Here is a 20,241-nt window from a genome sequence, read left to right as displayed (position 1 = left end):
TTATGACTTTCACTCCCATGGCAGTACCAGCTGCAAACCCTTAGCGGTGTGGCCTTGGTGGTCATTAATTCATTAGCAGCATTCCAACTGTTTGCACCTGTGATGGGAGGAGGGAGTCGGGTTATCTTCTAGAAATAACTTTCGATTCCCCAGAACTGAACAACAAGTATTATGGGATATTCTTTGTTACCCTGGTTACTAGTAGCTGTGACATCACCTTGGTGGGTGGGTGAGTGGCTGCCGGGCCGGAGCCCCTCGTGACCCCCCTTTTCTATAAGACTCTGTGTTCTCAGTAACCTGTGTGGATTCTTGGGGTATTTTGGCTAGTCTGGTCAATACTCCAAGCAGCCCTCCATAATGCCTTGAATACTTGGACTCACCATCTTGAGGGAAGATGCTGAGTGAATGCTTTGGGTCTATGGACTATTTGCCTCTTTGAAACTTGAACCTGTTTGCTTGCTGCTTGTAAGTATAGCTAGGCTGGTTATGCTTAGATTTGTTATTTTGTCCTGCACTACCTTTGTCTCGTGTTTTATTAACTTTGCACAATTTATTTAAATAAAGAAACTATATTTTTACCTTGCCTGAGTTACTGAGCTTCAGGAGTTTTCAAAGCCTTAATCCTGTGTCTCAGACTGCTTGGTCTGGCTAACTACCAACTGTGTTTGTGTTCTGTGCAAGCTGTGGTGTGGAGACAGCATAGCTTGTTCTTGTGAATGGTGTTCTGTGTTTAGCCTGGAGATTTCCGTTACTTTGCTCCATGGCTAGGGGAGAACCCCAATAGTAACGTGGTGGCAGTTACCTTTAGTGAATTTCTGTGCTTTGTGTCCCTTGCAATAGCAGCCTTGGGTTCTGAAGAGGACCCCTGGTCGCTACACCACCGTCTTCCCTTACGCTTAATCCAATGGGGGAGGGAGTGCGTTTAAAGCTTTGCCTTCTATTTCGATTGTCAACTCACAGGTCGCCGCCAGTCATTTTCTTTTACTTTCGCTTCATCGCTTCATCACTCCGAGAAGTTGGTGGCGTTGCTAGTCCCCATAAGGGGCACTACGCGGCGGGGCCTCTGGGGCATAGGGAGAGCCTCAATTGTACGATCTTCCGCTCAGTAAAGAAGCACTTCCCCGGCGCGCGCCCCCTGGTTAGGAGCCTTTGACTAAGGCTCCATAGGGTCTCCGCTTGTGCGGATCCCCCCCAACCGCGCGTGGGCAAATTGCCTCCAGGAGCGTCCCGAGAGAGCGACCACCATTTGCACCGCCAAAACCGGAAGTCACTCACTTATATAGTTTTAAACAGCTGTGAACTGTGTTTCTCCCTTATCCAAAGAAACTGATGTTTATGTATCTCTATTATCCACACAATTTTGGAACTATGAGAGCTGAAATCACTAGTGAGTCTCAGTACTTTTCAGGGGTAATCAAAGGACTCTCACCCGCTTGCTGCCACTTACGGGGAGTCCCAATCGAGCCCCCTGTACTGTGCTCCTCTTCAGTGGAGCCCCCAAGCTCCTCTTAAAAAACCGTCGATCCAGCCGGCACGCAGGAGAGCTTCCCTGTGTCGACTGTTCTCACCTTCTCACCACGCTGGCACCCGCATCTTCCTCCCCCCCCACTTTCTTGACAGGCCCATGCCCAGCGTGATTCATGGGCCTGTGCCTCTGCCGCTGGTGGGCCCAGTGCAGCTCCCAGGCTGCGCCATTGGTAGCAGTATGCCCAAGTGTGGCTCCAGGGATGTGCCGCCACCGGGTCCAGCACGGCTTCCCAGCGCTGCTGCCGACCACCTGAGGTAAGTGCGTTCTCTGGGCTTGTGCAGAGAATGCTACTTCACTTTTGAGGGGATTTAACCCCCCCTGTGTATTTTTTAATATTCACATTTTTCTGCAAACCTGAGGAGTGCCCCAAGTTTGCTGAAAAATCTGTTTAGCGGCTGTGTGGCCCCAATCCACAGATTTAGTTATCTGCAGGTAGGGCCACACATCTCTAATAATATATAGATTCCACTATAAGACATTTTTATAAAATGGATTTCATTGCCTTGGCTGGTGCCGCACTTGGAATGTGGGTCCTTTAACAAGTGTCTGATTCTTCTGTTTTTCTGGCTGGCGTTCTTCCCATCCTGATCTTGGGTGTACTGCTTGGTAACATTCAGACTGTCAGTGTCCCTCTCCACTACTGACAGAATGAACAACCTACCTCCTGCTTCCAAGGATTTTGTCTAGGAGAATACCTAATTTTCAGAGTGTCCTCCTCTTCCTCAAGTAACAGGAACCTTCAGCGTAAATCTACTATTCTAAATGCCCTTATGCAATTGCCACAGAAGGGAATAGTTTAAAGGGTAGTAGCAGTCAGGGAGGAAGAGATTGACTTTCATCTCAAAGTAAAATAGGGAGAAATTATCAAAACAAGTTTATAAAAAAATGTATTTTGTAATGGCTGTTAAATTTCATAATAGTGCAGAGAAACTATATGTAGTATATATCTTAATCCTGGTCCTCATTTATCCTAATGTTAGAAGTAAGAATATTAATCCTGTATTTATAATTAATGTACTTTGACTGGGTAACTGAAAATGTTTATAGTGTCTGCTAAGTCTCTAGGTAATACTGCTAGAATATGTGAGCTTTTGAGAATTATAAAATGTAACAATTTTTATAATTGCAGAGATTGTGCAATTGATCCAACTTGTGTACTTTGTGTGGATTGTTTCGAGAACAGCATTCACAAGAATCACCGTTATAAGGTAAGAAAATATGAGCTGCAAGATTTTATCTGTTACAGTAGGATGTTGACAAATAATTGTTTTAAGTAGCAGGACTTTTTCTGTCCAGGAAGGACATGTTTAAAAGTTATTACCTAATACCAAGGAATTGTTTTTTGAAATTGGATACAGATTTAAGTATGGCATGACAAACATTTGGAAATGTTAAAAAAATCGTATCGAGAGTGGTTGTGGTGATACATGTTAACCCTTCAGTTATACAGAAATACTGGCATCAAATCTGCTGCATCAGATACAAGAGATTAACTTGCCTTTGAACATGGATTGGAAATTTCAGTTGGTTCAAAATTCTAAATGTTGGAATATGGATTAACATGAGCATGAGTATTAATGATGAAATAATTCATGGATTAAAATTGTATATGACAGAATGTTAGGCAGAATCTATACTTGTTTACAGGGATTAATTTGCTTTTAGATAATAGGAGGAAGATCTTGCTTATGTTTTAAATTGCTGTAGAGGACTTGGGGAAGCCCCAGTTAATAATTTCCTAAATTCTAGGCTCCCTGTTAAATTTTGGGTAAGGGATAGTTTGTAGAGTCCAACACAGTTGTTTTGGGAACTGAGATGGTGCATTGGCTATGCAAATGTACGTATGGGTATAATCTTGGATTTGATCTGCAATTCTTCAGATGAACACTTCCACAGGAGGAGGATTTTGTGACTGTGGGGATACGGAAGCATGGAAGGCTGGGCCACTATGTGCAAATCATGAGCCTGGAGCAGCTGGGGCTATGAAGGAGGTAACATTTGTTAGTACAATAAATGGGAAGACAGTACCTTTTCAAAATTACTTGCTTCTAACATATAGCTATGTCAAACCTTCTGGAACACTATTTGGTGATAGTATTCTTCAACAGGCTAATCCTAAAACATACCGTAGCACCCCAAAATAATTTAGAACAGAGGTTCCCAAACTTATTTGGCCTCCCGCCCCCTTTTCAGAAAAAAAATTACTCCGCACCCCCCTGGAATTCTACCTTCAAAAAGTGGACAAAAAATGCAGTGGCAAATTTGCACCCAAGGCTCCTACTGCCCACCTGGATTGTTCCAGTGCCCCTCAGGGGGCGGTATTGCCCACTTTGGGAACCAGTGATTTAGAATGTCCGTTGCAAAAAAATTATTAAACTATTCCCTTTTAAATAAAAATAATAATCAGTGGGGACTAAAATTCTGTCCTTTAGCTATAATGTCTCTTGTTTCCAGGTAGAGTCATTTCTTAGTTTTGCTGTATAATTTTTATTTGATTTTTTAATTCATGTTTAAAAGTCTATAGTCCATATACCATAATTTAAAAATTAGGAATAACAACAAAGCAAAAATTAGCCACCTCAACAGCACAAGTTTTGTTGTGGCCCCTTAGAAGTAATCTTAGCTTATGAGTGTCCACAGTGATTGAATATTTTGATAACCATTTCAAAATAATTTTTTCCTTGGCCTCAGCATGTTTTGGGCAATAAGGAAAAGCATGCGTTAATGAGTCAACTGCTGATAAAGAGCAGTCACAAAAGCGCTGTTCTAGAGATGTCCTGAGAAAGCGACCCTTCATCTGAGCTGTGGGTAATGCAGTCATGTACAGCATGCAATCATATACAGCCGTCTCAGTTTAGGAATCGTCGACATGTGAAGATAGTACAGAGATTCAGATTCAACTGGATATTTAATTCTGTGTAAAGCAGAGAACATTTCCTTCTGGCATCTTTAATCAAGTCCTAAGTAATTTCTGGATGAGTAGCTCTCTTTTCTTCTTTGTTAAGGGACTCAAGGGCCTCACTTGGCACCACTGAGTGGTTTGAAAATCTGCAGCTTTGTTCCACAAAGACCAACAGCACTCATGGGTTGCTAATTGTTAAGCAATCTAGATTTAAAGTTAATGATTGCTTTCCACATCAAAATAGAAATATTTGGAAGGCCTAGTTCAAGCCATATGACTGTAGGTGCTGTACATGGGGGAAGTGCAAGAATGTTATGAAAAAAAGTTGTCTGAAGCCTGAGAACCAAATTGGTGAGCCATAGAGCATACTTGGTAGCACAGGTGCCCTCTTGTTGTGTCCACTGGCCACCACCAGGGGCCAGCAACTACCCAGAGCTTGACCCTGGGTGAACAATGGGAACTGAGCTCCTGGTCTCTCCCACAAGGAGCCAATAGAAACATGGGAAGGAAATTCGAACCCCCCAGTGGGATCCAGGGGTGTCCCCTGGATATGTAGATAGTTGGCCTCCTGGCCGTTTGTCTTTGTTTTAGTTGTGTAAGAGTCAAGCGTGCAGCATGTTATGGGAGCTGAGTGGGCCTAGCCATGCGGTCAACCCACTACACAATACCTCTATACTCTAAAGAGTGCTGGTATATACTGGGCTCTTGGGGGGGAAAGTTTCCTTAATGCTAACAGTGTTAATTCAGTTTTCTGTTTAATATACTAAATACACTTGAACCATAATAGATGCGACTGGAATATAATCCCCAAGTATTTAAATTCATTGACCACTTGCATAGATTGCACATCAATTTTCTGGCTTTTGATTGATCTTTTTTTATTTTGTGAATATAATTTTTTTGGATTTATCATGGTTGATCTCTTAAGAGTTGCTACAATAGATTGTAAAGGCTTTTTATTGCTCAGTTTAGACCAATCTGTGTTCTTGAAAGTAGGACTAAATTGTCAGCCTAGAATAAGGCAGGAACTGAACAACCTTCCAAATGCTGTGCATGGACAGAAATATCCTGTGACCCGGGTACAAAGTTATTAAAATGCAAGTTGGAAAGATGGGGTGCAAGAACGCAACCCTGTCGTACTCCCCTCTGGACAGAAATTCAATTAGATATATATCTCAAGTTGTTTAGTTTGACATATAATGAATTGCCTGTGTAGAGATTCATAATTAATTTCAGCAATCTAGCAGGCAGCATAAAGCTTGTTCCATAAACCTGCTTGGGACACAGAATCAAAGGCGGCTCTTGATGAATGCTGATACAGTTGTCTGATAATATCTACTGAATACTTGTTTATCAATTAGGCCAAGTTATAACAGTGGTCCAGACAAGAGTGGTCTCTTCTGAAACCCGCTTGCTCATCGCCTATAATATTTTCCTCATCTATCAATTGGAACAGCTTCTTTTGCAGGGAGGTTGCATGTAGCTTACCGATAACTGCCAAAAGACTGATTGGTCTAAAGTTTTGTGGGTCACTTTTATCGCACTTTTTGTATATAGGTGTAAATAAGTGATATTTTCCATGAATCTGGCATAATTCCTTCGTGTTTGATCAATGTGAATAATGGTGCCAGCACTTGAGCCCACCAATTTGGGGCAACTTTCAAAAGGTCAGAGGGAAAAGTGTCCAGACCAGAAGATTTTCCGGTCTTCATGGCTCTGTTCAGTGACAGGTTACAGGATCCCAGTGTGGAAGCTGTTGAAGGTCTATCTCAAACTCTTAAATCAGGTTCACCATCATGCTTCTTATAAAGATTTCTGAAGTTATTTTTCTCAAGTAGCTGTTGATATGGGGGCTGTCTTGTTTCCTTTGGCAGCTATAATTATTTTTCCCCATAAAGATTTCATGGCTTGGGCCTTTTTCGTCTTTAGCATAAATTTATATTCCCTAATAGATTATAACAATAGGTGTCTTGCACTGGCTGTGGTTTTTCCCCTGAAAAGCTTGTATCTGTACTTGACTCGGTTTTTTACTTTCCTACAATCCCAGTTGAACCAGTTCTTGTTGCAGTTACAGGGGATACTGGACTTGCTAGTGGGTCTACTTCTAAAAAATATTGGATCCATCAGTCGAGTAAGCGACATCATATTTGACAATGCTGAATAGCAACCTTGAGTTTTAATTATATTATACTTGAAACGAAGAGCTTCAAGTTAATAATTCACTTCTCAGCCTTATGGCTAAGATCAAGTGTAGTATCTGTATAACACTCCTTTTTGTATGCTTACCAGAAATGTTAATCTTCGTGTAATTTTGATAGCAACAATATTTCTGATAACTGGTACATTATAAATAGGACTTCACTTTGGGGAAGTAAGCATAATTGCTAACCCATTTCCAAACTGTTGAATATACTGCTCATTCTTAAGCTTTCTAGTAGAAGATTCTCATTTTTTTGGTGGAGCAACATAATAATATTGTAAATTATTGCCTCTTTGAGATACAAATTATCTGTGAAATTTCCAAAACTTATTTTGATATGTATAATTACGATTCCTTACAGAGCTTTTTATTGCTTTCTGCAGAACTCTGAATGTCAGTTGAATGAAGAGCTAATGGCACAAGCAAGGAAAATTTTCCCATCAGTGATAAAATATATTGTAGATATGACTGTTTGGGAGGAAGAGAAGGAGTTGCCTCTAGAACTAATGACTAGGTAAGTCAAATGTTGAAGTCAAGATTCAGAATTTGTTTCTCTTTCTCTCCACACATCTACATCTTTTTACAGTTTGTGCTTATGGTGGCCTGATCCATTAGAAATTATTAGGGATTTTTAATATTAAAAATATTTTTTAAAAGGAAATTATTAGGGATAAAATATTAGTAAATAAAACATTGACAATTGTTCAGTATTTGTTCAGGACTCAGCAGACATACAGTTGCTTAATAAGGAAGCCACAGCAAGATTATAAAAGGGAGAGAAGAGAACCATAGAATTATCATGTAATTTAGGTACGCTGTAGTTGTGGGTCTGCAACTCAAGTTCTACGACAATTCTGTCTTGGAGCTGATTTGTTTGTCAGGATATAGTGCTTGATATATCCAGGCTTCCTATATATTTAATCTCATACTGATATGGGCTTCAGTTTAACAGCACACTTTTCTGTAAGAATAAATCCTGTATGGTACAAGGAAAATCTGGCGTTCCTATCTCGTATTTCCCTTACAGTGGTAATGCTAAGGGGCATTTGCATACGATAGGCAGAAGAATAAAACTTCCCATTGATGTTCCCCTGCAAATGTTCCGTTCTCCTTCCCCCCCCCCATCCTTTTTTCCTTCCCTACAGCCAACTTCTGAAAGAGACAGTAAATCCTGCTTTTTTTTAATGACAACCTCAGTTGCAGGACAAAATTGGCAGGTATGGGAAGTTTAAGTACCATCACAACCACCTGTCTTTCAGTTCTCCATATAAATACCCTGAAGCTGCGTTCTCATTGTTGGTCAGTTTAAAAAAAGAAAAGGGAGAGTACTGTATTGGTTTCCATTTTGATAAATAGGATACAGGTAAATTCCTGTGAGGCCATTCTTCTTGTAAAACAAATATAATAATTGCTCTCAGCTGTGATTCTGTTGCTGCAAGCTGCTGCTGGGAACTCTTACGTATCTTAAAAGCAGAACTGCAGAACTTTTTTCCCTTTTCTTTTGAGGAAGCGGAAGAGTGTGGTTATGATTATTCCTAAATTGAGGAAAAACCCCAGGCTGCTAAAGAAGCACAACTGCACCTAGAGACAGAAATGGCAAGGCACAATGGAGAGAACATGGCCACTGGTTTAGGGTGGTACAGAGCTCTCATCCCATCCTAGCATTTTGCCTGTCTTGGTCTGAACATAGGTTTTTGGGTCCATTGATGTTGAAATGTTAACTTACTGATAACTGTATATTTAAATTTCTTCTTGTTTGGTCTGTATTGTTAAATCTTTCAAGAATAATTCAGAATATTTCTTTATTTCAAACATTTCTATTCCACCTTATCTCCTTGGATTCAGAGTCGAGCAAATATAGCAATTAAGTTGAAAAGGCATAAATTAACAAAATGAAGACAGATTAAAATATACAATTCACAAATTTTAAAATGTTCAGATGCCTGAGAGGACTTAACGCACAGGATCAGCAAACTCACAGCCAAATCAGCTGCAAACGTTCACCCACCACCAAATGTTGTCTGCAGAATTACATGCCTTCCTAAATGCAGCAAGGGAGCAAGCCTTCCTTCCCCAGTTTGGCAGGTCATTCCCAAGCACTGGGCCCCTGATCTTGCTGTGGTTGTATGGATAGTCCTAAGGGAGGGCACCTGCAGGGGGAGGCTCCTCAGGGAGGCACCTTGAGGAGGCTATCTGATGAGCATAAATGACACAGCAAAGTATACTGGGAGATGTGGTTCAATTAATATGAAGATCCTAGACTGTGAAGGGTTTTAGAGGTAATAACTAACACTTTGAATTGTGCCCCAAAGCAAGTAGGTGGCCAGTGCAGTTGATGTAGCACTGGACTGAAGTGATCTGAATGGCATCTTGGAGAGGATCAATTTGGTCTTTTGAGTTGTCTTCAAAGGCAGCCCTAGGTAGGGTGTATTAGAGTAGTCCAGTTTGGAAGTTATGATAACATGTATTAACATTGCCACATCAGCAGGATCTGGATAAGGATCCAGTGCACAAGTTATATGTAACTGAAATGTTCCTCCTATCATTAATCTGGTTATCTATTAATAATTTCGGGTCCAGGTGCACCCCTAAATTCATAACTTGATCTATCATGGAACGCTTAATCCCGTCTAAGAATAGATTCTGAATTAGGGAAATTCATGTAATTTCTATGAATCAGATATTGATGAATTCCTCTCTTTTTTCCTCATGTTGATTCTTCCCGTGCCCCCTTTATATATTATATTGGCTTGTAATATTTGTGTTGCCAGCATTTATGCTGGTCATTATTTTAGTTTCTTTTTTGGTCTCTAAATTTCATCTTGTGTTCTTCCAGTGCTCAGAAGATGGACAAATATTACTGTGTCCTTTTCAATGATGAGCATCATTCTTATGATCATGTTATCTACAGTCTGCAAAGAGCTCTTGGCTGTGAGCTTGGAGAGGCCCAGTTGTATACAAATGCTATAGATAAAGAGGTTAGTAGTATACACCATTTATTGTGCCATGTTGTAGTCCAGTTTGACACAGAGCCAATTCTGTAGTTTGTACACATGCAGATTAATCTTTGCAAAGTGATCTCATCAACAGTAACAAGATATTACATACCAGAAGCATTAATATTGCACTATCCCATAACAGTGTGTTAGCCATACTTGCTCTCTCTCCCAGTACAATGTGGTCTGGCATGAGATTCCTGAAGTGTTGCCTCTAGTCTTCAGGACTCATACTATGCCTTCAGTGATAATACAAAGTGATAATTTTGCAAAGGTGTGTCTCGTTGATCTTGGGTAGTCTCCGCAGGTGTACATATCCGTACAATTTAGTCTTATATGGGAATTGCTCCTGTTGGAAAACTGTAAGTCTGTGCAAGGTGATGAGAGGTGTAGGTGCATGAGTTAATATGTCATTTTCCCTTAGAAATACAGATCCCATGAACTGCCTCTTATTTTTATTTGTAATCCTGCAAGCTTTTCATTTAAAAATTTATAATGATTTGTGCCACTTCATGCACAAAACTAAGAATTCACATTATGGCTTCTATCATACAAGGCTGAGGTAAATCACTGGGCAACATTCCCGTTAAAACAAATATTTTTTGTTTAGTATTTTGGGAAGTCTGTCTTGTTGTAGTTTTCTCTCTTGTATGACTAGCTATCCAATTGATGCTCTGAAGGGTGAATTCACAGTGGTGCTCTTACAGTTATACAAAGCTACTGAATATTTGTTCTAGCTTAATTTGTCTTGGCATCTTAAAGTATTCTTATCTGTTTTTCTACTCCTTCTTTGTTCTTTTTATCATAATTGAATAATGCCATTTCTATTAATGTCCTCACCTAAGTTTACCACCACTTTCTTTTTTTAATTAATCAGGGTCGGAAGGCTGTTATGAAAGGGTCATATGTTGCTTGTCAGGAAGCCAAAGAAGAAATAAAGGTAATTTGTTGCAATGTTTAATATGATGTCGTTAACGACTGTTTGCTTGGCTAAGATACTTGTGTTTAAAACATTCTTGAGAATTTTTTCTTCCTACTTTCTATCACATTTGCTGAATATATCTAATCCTAATGTTCAAGTTATGTTAATTTTAAAATAGAAATTGTTAAAAGGAACAGGGAGGATCCAGTAACAACCTAATATGCACTCATTCAAATTCTAAATATTATTATCTTGCAGAAACATTCAAAAAACGTTTCCCAGCATCCTCTTACTGTGAAGGTTCTTCATGCTAATATAATGTCTCATCAGAAATTTGCTTTGCGTCTTGGTTCCTGGTTAAATAAACTTATGAGCTATTCAAGTAAGTAACTTCAGTACTATATACAGATGCCAAACTATCAGCAAGGGGCTCTTAATTTTTTTATGCTCATGTCAGTTATGTCTGTTTAAATGTTCCTTTCAAAATTGACAGAACTGTTAAATTTAAAATATTCTCCTATACAAAAGTTATTATAGCAGTGGTTCTTGCTTTCATCCCAACTCTGAACAGCTTGCTAGGGTGGATCCGTATGATGCATCAGTCATAATTCAGGTTCAGCTGTTCCAGTGCACAGCATAACTTTGGATGGCTATTAAACTTGCTGATCTGATGGGGAAACACACCCATTTACTTGAATAAGCTTCAGTTTGTGTTATCTTCCTGAGGCAACAAAATATTGCTGTTTCTGGATCGGCCAACAGCATGATTGAAACAATGTGGATTCAGTTGACTGTCCAAAAAATAGATGGAGATCTAGCTGGGGGAATAATGTATGGGTGTGGTAGCTTCTTAGACAATCCACATCATGCTGTGGCCTTGGTCTTGAAGACAGTGTGAAGGAACCTTCTGTATACCCTTGGGGAAATCTTAGTGACTCTCTTTGTGCTGTATACTAGTTTTTCTGTGGCCAAAAGCATTTCCTTCTATAGCTAGCATTTCCTTCTCCACACCCTTCTTAGTGTTGGCTACCGTTGCTTGAGCAGTAGCTGTTTTCAGCCACCTTTGCCCAAACAGAATTAATAGTACAGAAGCATCTGTTTAACTGTGGTGGAAAGGGGAGTGGATAGGAGAAGAATTTCCTTGGTATTAGCTTTTTGAACACTAGCCACACAAGCAGTGTAATGAGAACAAGCCTGTCTGCAGCAGTTCCACAGGGTGCATTTCCCCCCAGTTAGTCATTACTACTGCGTAACATGTATTTATTATTCACAGTAATTCTGGACAAGAAAATATGATCCCTATGTAAAATACTGAGAATTTAGTTGAATGATATGGAAGTGGTGCGGTGGTGAAAACTGAGTGCTTAATTTGATTTAGTTTGGCAGGGTAAGGGAAGATGAGAATTAAAAAATATCCCAAATCTTACCTTGGTTTATTTGTATGAGGTAAATGGGGGGGGGGGATTTCTGTAAACCTTTTATTCCAAGGGAAATGTCTGCTATCATTGATTTTCTTATAAAGATAGATGTAGAAATAATCATGAGGTGAGATTGCTTCCTTTCAAAACACTGATACATATTACTCCTGAAGCTTTATTGTCTTAAATCTTCGCCAAAAGGATAGATAGTTTAAGTGTGTCATGATTATCCTACTAACTCTTCAGTTCAAATAATGTGCCTCTGACTTAGGTGACTTTCGTCAGATCTTCTGTCATACATGTCTAAAAGAAGAAATTGATTCAGAGAAACCTTGTTGTATAAGCACACTGATGCTTTGGGATGCAAACCTGTATAAAGGTCAGTTGGACCAGTATTATACCGAAATTCTGTACAGTATAGAATGGAAAACATCTTATTAGTGGCTGTTTGATAGTCAACTTATTGCTGCAGTGTTAATTTTAAAGGAGTTACCATGTCATTATTGTTGCAAAGTAAATAGCACATTTCATTGATGAATTCAGAGACATTTTAATGAAAATCTTTGTGGTGACTTCAGAAAGCTGAATAGGTGGATCAGTGATACTTCTGCCGCATCACATCTCGAACCAGTTCTGATCCGTGTATTGACTCTTTACAATGGTGATGATCCTTGTTAGCATATGAGCTCCAACCTCTACTGCTATGCTAGTGAAACATGCTAAGTATTCTTAATGGCAGAACTGAGCTGTAGTTCAGAGGGGGAGAGAAACATAGGTAAGTAGTAAGGTATATAGATAGGACCTCATAAGCTAAAGCAGTAGGGGACTCCTGGGTGGTTGTATTCACTGGCAAAGGATGCTGGATACTGCTTTACTTTAGTTTAGCTTATGTCGCAATTTCCCTTCTACCACATACTCTGTTATTTGTCCAGCAAAAAATGTATTGTTTAGTATTGGCACCAAGCCTGCCCTGGATGTCATGCATTGCTAAAGTAAGTGATGGATACTTAAAAATGACGTGGCTATGATATATTTAACAATATGTTGTCGAAGGCTTTCAAGGTCGGAGTTCATTAGTTGTTGTAGATTTTCCAGGCTGTATGGCTGTGGTCTTGGCATTGTAGGACCTGACGTTTCACCAGCCGCTGTGACTGGCATCCTCAGCGGTATAACACAGAAAGATGGAGTACTCTCTGTGTCAAGGTGAGAAGAAAAATGATAGACAGGTAATTTATATCTACTCAGGAAGGTGAGGTAGGGCTGAGGAGTCCCCCAGGCTGTGACATGCTAATGGAGGAGCTTTCCTGAGGAGGTTCTTTTGCATATGGATTGGCTGTTGAAATTCTAATCTTATCTGTAGTGCTACTGTGAGATGTAGAGCATTTTGTGTTTTTCAGGACAGGAAACCATGCCCTATTTATTTTTAAACTCTCTTCTTTCCTGTTGAAATTGTGTTTATGTTTATGAATTTCAATGACTTCCCTGTGTAGTCTGACATGGTAATTGGGTGTGTTGTCCAGCCTTTCAATGTCTTGGAATAAGATACTGTGTCCTGTTTGAGTTAGGCTATGTTCAGCCACTGCTGATTTTTCAGGTTGGCCCAGTCTGCAGTGTCTTTCATGTTCTTTTATTCTTGTCTGAATGCTACGCTGTGTGGTCCTGATGTTAACCTGTCCACAATTGCAGGGTATGTTGTATACTCCTGCAGAAGTGAGGGGGTCTCTTCTGTCTTTTGCTGATCATAGCATCTGTTGTATTTTTCTGGTGGGACTGAATACTGTTTGTAGGTTGTGTTTTTTCATAAGTTTTCCCATCTGATCAGTGATTCCCTTGATATATGGCAAAAACACTTTTCCCATGGGAGACTGTTTTTCCTCAGTTGTTTGTTTTACCTTTGGTTTAATCGCTCTTCTGATTTCATTTTTGGAGTAGTCATTTGCTTGAAGTGAGTGGTTTAAATGATTTATTTCATCGTTGAGAAGGTGCGGTTCACATATCCATCTTACACGGTCTACTAATCTTTTTGCCGAGGGCGGTGATTGGAGTTTTTGTGTTAATAACGATCTGTGAGAGTTGGTTTTCTGTAGACCTTGCGACCTAATTGAAGATTAGCTTTGCGGATGACCATGATATCTAGAGATGGGAATTTACCCTCGATTTCTTTTTCCATGGTGTTCGGGTGTATGTTGTTGAGGTGGCCTAAAAACTCCATTAATTCTACTTCTCCATGGCTCCAAATGATAAAGGTAACATCTATGTACCAGAACCAGACTGTAGGCTTGAGGGGTGAAGATTCTAAAGCGTTTTTTCAAAATGTTCCATGTAGAAGTTTGTTATAACCGGGCTGAGAGGGCTTTCCATGGCAACCCCATCCATCTGTTCATAGAATTCATTATCCCATTGGAAGTAACTGGTCGTCAAACAATGTTGGAATAAGGCTGTTATGTCTTCCGGAAAAATCTGATTAACAAACACGAGTGTGTCTTTTACCGGAACCTTGGTAAAAAGAGATACCATATCAAAACTGACGAGTATGTCCTGTGGGCTGAGTTTCGTAGGACTGATTTTGTCGATGAAATGTGTTGAATCTTTGATGTATGTTGTGGTTTTTCCGATGTGGTTCTGTAGGAGATTGGCCAGGTATTTAGCTAATTCATGTGTGGGAGAACCAATGGCACTCATGATGGGTCGGAGTGGGACTCAGTCCTTATGAATTTTAGGGAGTCCATATAGTCATGGTGGCTGTGCTTCTGTCTTACATAGTTTTTTGTGTGCGTCGGGATCAAGTGAAGAATTCTTAATCAGCGAGCTCGTTTTCCTGGTGATTTTGCAGGTTGGATCTCATTTTAGTTTTTTGTATGTGACAGGGTCCAGAAGTTCTCTAAACTTATTTTTGTATTCTTCCATTTTCATAGCCTGGGGAACTCCTACAAGATAATGACTCAGCCCTACCCCACCTTCCTGAGTAGATATAAATTACCTGCCTACCATTTTTCTTCTCACCTTGACACAGAGAGTACTCCATCTTTCTGTGTTATATCGCTGAGGATGCCAGTCACAGCGGCTGGTGAAACGTCAGGTCCTACAATGCCAAGACCATGGTCATACAACCAGGAAAATCTACAATAACTAATAAATGTAATAGCTTCAGTATTTCCTCTTGAATACTTTTTGCTTTATTAACTGTTGCATTTGTAAAAAGTCCATGGTTAAATTGGATTCAAATACTATGTTCATTTTGCTTTTTCCCCTTGACTGCTCTGTCAAAATAAAAGAGTATTTATGGAAAAGACACTAACTATTGATTTTTCCAGGAGCAAGAAAAGTCTTACATGAATTAATCTTCAGCAGTTTTTTCATGGAAATGGAATACAAAAAACTTTTTGCTATGGAATTCGTTAAGGTAATTGGTGTCTTATATTGGCTTTCATCCTACAGCACTAATGTCTTCTTTTGAAACTTTTACAGCTATGATCTTATGAATGAATAAAATGCTCTCAGCCATTTAATTTAACAATGAAATTTAACAATAAATGGTAACAACGAAAATTGCTTTAATTCAAAATAAGTTAGTCCATCATACTGTCTAACCATTATTTTGTTCAGTGTGGGCATAATGCATTTTATCCAAATAACTGGTTATATCCAACCAATGTTCATGTAATGGACCTTCCCTCCCTTCCAAAGCAGTCCACCAGAACACTGCATGGAACAGTGCTAGGTAAAATGTGACTGTCTGCTGTGGAATTGGTGAAAGGTGTCCTACTTTTCATAAAACAAGCATTTGATAGAGCTTATTGAGTCTTTCAAAACAGATTTTAATCACTTATGAAATCACCCCTGAAAAAATTGTAGTTTAATTAAAATTGTGAGAATAATTACATAATAATGAGTTTGTATCATTTATAGATCATTCTGAAGTCTCATGAAATACGACAAATTCAGTAGCATGGATGTAGTGATGTGCAAGCAGAAATGTAATACCATGTTCTGAATTAACATGTCATGTTTAATACTTGTGCTTTGTTCAAAGGACATCTCCATTTTAAACTTCTGCTATTCGTAGTCCTATTACATTTCTTATTAGATGCACCATCCTATTGAGTGTATTAATTTAAATTGTGAAAACCATCTTAAGTCTCACTGAGAAAGGCAGACTATAAACGTAAATGAATAGCAGGACTTAGTGCACTTCTGCTTGTGCAAGTTCTTGTGTGACACTGAGCACTTTACTCCCTATATATTACAGTGCCCAGAAATTGATTTCACAAAATCATGTGAGGATACAATAAGTTTGAGTTAGCAGCTAACCTGGTCTTGCATTTCCACTTGCACAAGAGGTCTGGTGGAAGGAGAAATTTTGCACTGGATTTCACCCTCTGAATGGAAAGCACTTTTCCATAGTGTAGATACACTCAGTGGATATGGTGATTCATTACAACAGCTCAAAGTAAAATTTTAGGGTGTAATTGATTGGTACTACTTATTATAAAGCCAGTATTTTATAAACTGTAATTTATGAGATACTTGAAAGAACTGAAACTAATTTCCCCCCCTCTGTGGTTTCCCCTTGGTACAACATGCAGTAATTCAGCAGCACAAAAACCTTGATTAGAAAAAGATAACGAGGGTGAACGTAACGAGGGTGAACGTGTGAAATCAATTAGTTCTACAGTATAAATTTTTATTTAATCCCATTTCCTTTTTGTAGCCAGAGCTGAAATGTCTATATGCATTGGAAAGGATTAATTTATTCATCTGAAACTTTATAAAATTATACACTCATGTTGGACCATAAACTGAAACTGGCTCTACAAATACAGAAACCAAGTGAAACCTGCATTATTTGCTGGCATCCTTTTATGACTTTCACATGTGGGGCAGTCTCTTTAGTTGCTTCTTGGGCAGATTATATTGATAATGGTTACTGCCTTCAACTCATAGAGATTGTACTGTTATTTTTGATTTACTGTTTGTTAATTAATATGGACATTTAAAAATAAATCTTAAAGATCCAATGACTCTACATTAGAAGTTTGGTGAAACACCTCATGCCTTCCGTCATGTCTTCCACCCTCCTTCTCTCTAAACTGAAAAGCCTAAACTCCTTAGTTTTAACTGTTAGAGATGGTGCTCCAACCACTTGATCATCTTAGTTACACTTTTGCCAGTGCTCCAGTATCAGTTTTTTTAGATATAGTGACTAGAAAGGCAACATTATTTCAACTGCCGTTCCACCATAGATCCTGTTTACTTTCCAATCTAAACCTAACCTAAAATTTGCCTTTTTGCTGCTGCTGCATATTGACACTTTTATTGAGCTGTCTACCACAGCCCTATAATGTCTGTCCTGGTTAGTCACTGACAGTTCAGCCAGACTCCATGAAGCATACATTTAAAGTTTGAGTTTTTGCCCAGTGACCATGACTTTATACTTACATTGAACCTAACATAGAATCATAGAATGTTAGAGTTGGAAGGGACCTTGCAGGTCATGTAGTCCAACCCCCTGCACTCAGCAGGAGCATAGCCGAAAGATAGCCCTACAACATACCCAAAAGGTTATGTACTGTTTACTAATTCAGTCTGGAGAGATCTTTTTGGAGCTCTACAGAGTCTGCTTTGTTTCTTAGCCTCATTAATAATTTGGTGTCCTCTACAAAATTGGCCATTTTGCAGTTTGCCCATGTTCAAGATAATTTATGAACAAATTAAATAGCACCTGGCTTTCCTGATCCCTGTGGAATCCTACGTTTATAGACAGTGGCTTGGATCCCATGGTAAATCTCTGCTAATGAAAGGCATTTCCTTTAGTGGAGTGGTACAGTCTTGCCTTCCCCCTGCTGATACATCCTGAAATGCTGTTCTTGGTGGACAAGAGAGAAGAATCAGCAGTCACCTCTTGCCTTCTGCTAGTGACAGTTTAACAGCCTGTTGTTCCAACTTGGCTTATCTTTTGAAGTAACCTTTTTGTTTGCCAGTCACCCCTTGTCATCACTTAAGACTTGTAATGACAGGAAGCTAAGAGTAGGAATAAGTGGACAGTCAGTCCAGATGGTACTTAGCTGCTGCTAGCAGGACCTTCCCAATTTCTCCTCCCTCTCCCTTCTTCAGGTAAGAGGCTTAATTGCACTGATAAATTCAGCTGATCCATTGGTTTTATCAGTTACTATTTTATAATTATCTGTTAACCCATCTGTACCAGGGGATTTTTCTTTAGCGCTAATTCTGAATTGCAAGTCTTCATCAACTCTTAATTGCTTTCTTGGAGAGCCCAATCCATCATACATATGCATGCCCCTTGTCTGTTGAAAGATTTTTGTTTTGTCCTTGCCTTTTTGATGCTTCATTTTCTTCCTGAGTTCCACTGGACTTTTAAAAGTTAAAATGCCCCTTTTTTGCATTTTTTATTAACTAAGTGTAAATATGATGTAGGTTTAGATGCAAGAGGAAATCCTGTGCAAGAAGCAAGTAGAACACATCTTCCCCTGGCAGCCTTTTTGTCCTGAAAAATCTTCTGTGAGGATCAGGAAAAATCTATTCTAGAATAAGAACTGTTGTGGGCGTGTGAGAAATTAAAAATTATGCTTATAACATTTTTCAAGATTGAAATGAATAATTTCTAATACATTTTTAATTTTTAAATCTTTTGTTATGCTAGTATATTTATTTACTTCACTTGTGCCTTGCCTTATTCCTCAGTGGGGACCCAAAGTCCTCCATTTTACCCTCTCAACGGCCCTGTGAGACACGTTAGGGTGAGACAGAGTGACAGGCCCAAGGTCTCTCAGCGCACTTCTGAACCTGAGTCTTCCAGATCTTACTGCAGCACTCAAACCATTGCATCACACTGGTGTGAGAACAGTCAGTCACAGGCTTCTTCTTGTCTTGTCTTCACAGTATTACAAAACACTGCAGAGAGACTACATCAGGGATGACCATGAGAAGCAGATCTCCGTGACAGCATTTTCAGTTCAAATTTTCACTGTCCCTACATTGGTGCGTACAGCTAATCATCCAAGTATATAGAAGTACATTTTACATTTTCATTATGTTATGTTAATGTTTTGCACATAAGTGATCCCCTAAAGCAAGAAGTGGATTATATTTGGATTGAGATAATTTCTATCTGGATTTGTATTCCTATTTGATTTGATATTTTAGTATTCAGTGGAAATCAGAAATCATGCAAATAAACTCTCAATCTGTGGTGATTCCTGGCCTATGTTAGTCATTTGTGCTATAAAAGGAAGCAAAGCAAACTTTAAAACTTTCATGTTTATTTGCTATCGAAAATGCTTACCTGTTGCTGTTGATCAGACAACTAACAAATTACAAGGCTGAATATAACCAGTTAAAGAGGTAGAGAGGCCAATATGAGCCACTGAAAGTGACCACTGCATCACCTTTGCTATTTCCTCTTTGACTTACTCTAAGCAAACTATGCAGTGCAGTGGGTGGAGGCAGGGGAGTCGCACTCTGCTGATAGAAATCCCTTTCAGCAATGGAGATTTTACATAGGATTTTACATACATCCAGGTTATTGTGGTCTGAAAGAGCTACCCCCCCACACACACACCCCATTGGCTCTAGTATGGGAGAAAAGTGAAACTAAATCCAATGATATTCTTTCGCTAATGAAAGCGTGAGGATCACTTCATAACCTAGCAATTATAGCGCTGTACAGATTATTTTACTATCATTTGTGTAAGTATTGGCACAATGACAGTAATGGTTATGTTCTTTTATTGCAAGAAAATATTTAATTAAAAAAGGGATCCTAGTAACTGTTTCTGAAGAACATTTCTACTGAAATGCATTTTTCCTTCTTAGGCACGTCATCTCATTGAAGAGCAAAATGTAATTACTGTCATAACAGAGACACTGCTTGAAGAGCTGCCAGAATATCTGGACAAAAATGGCAAGTTCAATTTCCAAGGTTACAGCCAAGAGAAACTAACCAGAGTGTATGCAGTTATATGTGACCTCAAGTAAGCATTTCCTTTTATGGAAAACAGTATGTACTTCATTAACTGGAGATCTTTTTCCTTGTCTGCATATTTGCCCATTAGGCAGGGAAATGTCCGTATGACGTGAGATATGTGTTGCAAAATGTATTTTGATTAGATAATACTATATACATTGTTAGTTAGAAATTTTCCTATACAATGTGTTGTTGGCCAGGCAGTCCACCTAACCCTGCTCTTGTCAGAGACAAACAGTTTTTGTTTACTTTAGAACCATGGTCAGCAATTGTGTTGACCATGAACTAAGT

The 20,241-nt window shown here is 39.1% G+C and overlaps 1 protein-coding gene across 1 annotated transcript in view; it reads left to right on the top strand.

The window, feature by feature from the left end:
• The window catches only part of UBR1 (ubiquitin protein ligase E3 component n-recognin 1), a 105,186-nt gene that overhangs the window by 20,547 nt on the left and 64,398 nt on the right, over nt 1-20,241 (top strand). Inside the window, exons 3-12 of the mRNA XM_015420081.1 lie at nt 2,658-2,736; nt 3,409-3,519; nt 7,014-7,144; nt 9,467-9,608; nt 10,504-10,566; nt 10,807-10,930; nt 12,238-12,345; nt 15,281-15,369; nt 18,867-18,965; nt 19,800-19,957. Of these exons, the coding sequence (XP_015275567.1) occupies nt 2,658-2,736; nt 3,409-3,519; nt 7,014-7,144; nt 9,467-9,608; nt 10,504-10,566; nt 10,807-10,930; nt 12,238-12,345; nt 15,281-15,369; nt 18,867-18,965; nt 19,800-19,957 (1,104 nt within the window). The remainder of the gene's footprint in view (nt 1-2,657; nt 2,737-3,408; nt 3,520-7,013; nt 7,145-9,466; nt 9,609-10,503; nt 10,567-10,806; nt 10,931-12,237; nt 12,346-15,280; nt 15,370-18,866; nt 18,966-19,799; nt 19,958-20,241) is intronic.

The sequence above is a fragment of the Gekko japonicus genome, unplaced genomic scaffold (assembly GCF_001447785.1).
Source record: "Gekko japonicus isolate JY-2015 unplaced genomic scaffold, Gekko_japonicus_V1.1 scaffold27, whole genome shotgun sequence".
In the NCBI taxonomy this organism is placed as follows: domain Eukaryota; kingdom Metazoa; phylum Chordata; class Lepidosauria; order Squamata; family Gekkonidae; genus Gekko; species Gekko japonicus.
The sequence above is the reverse complement of the archived record's forward strand: the minus strand, read 5'-3'. Positions and strand labels throughout refer to the sequence as shown.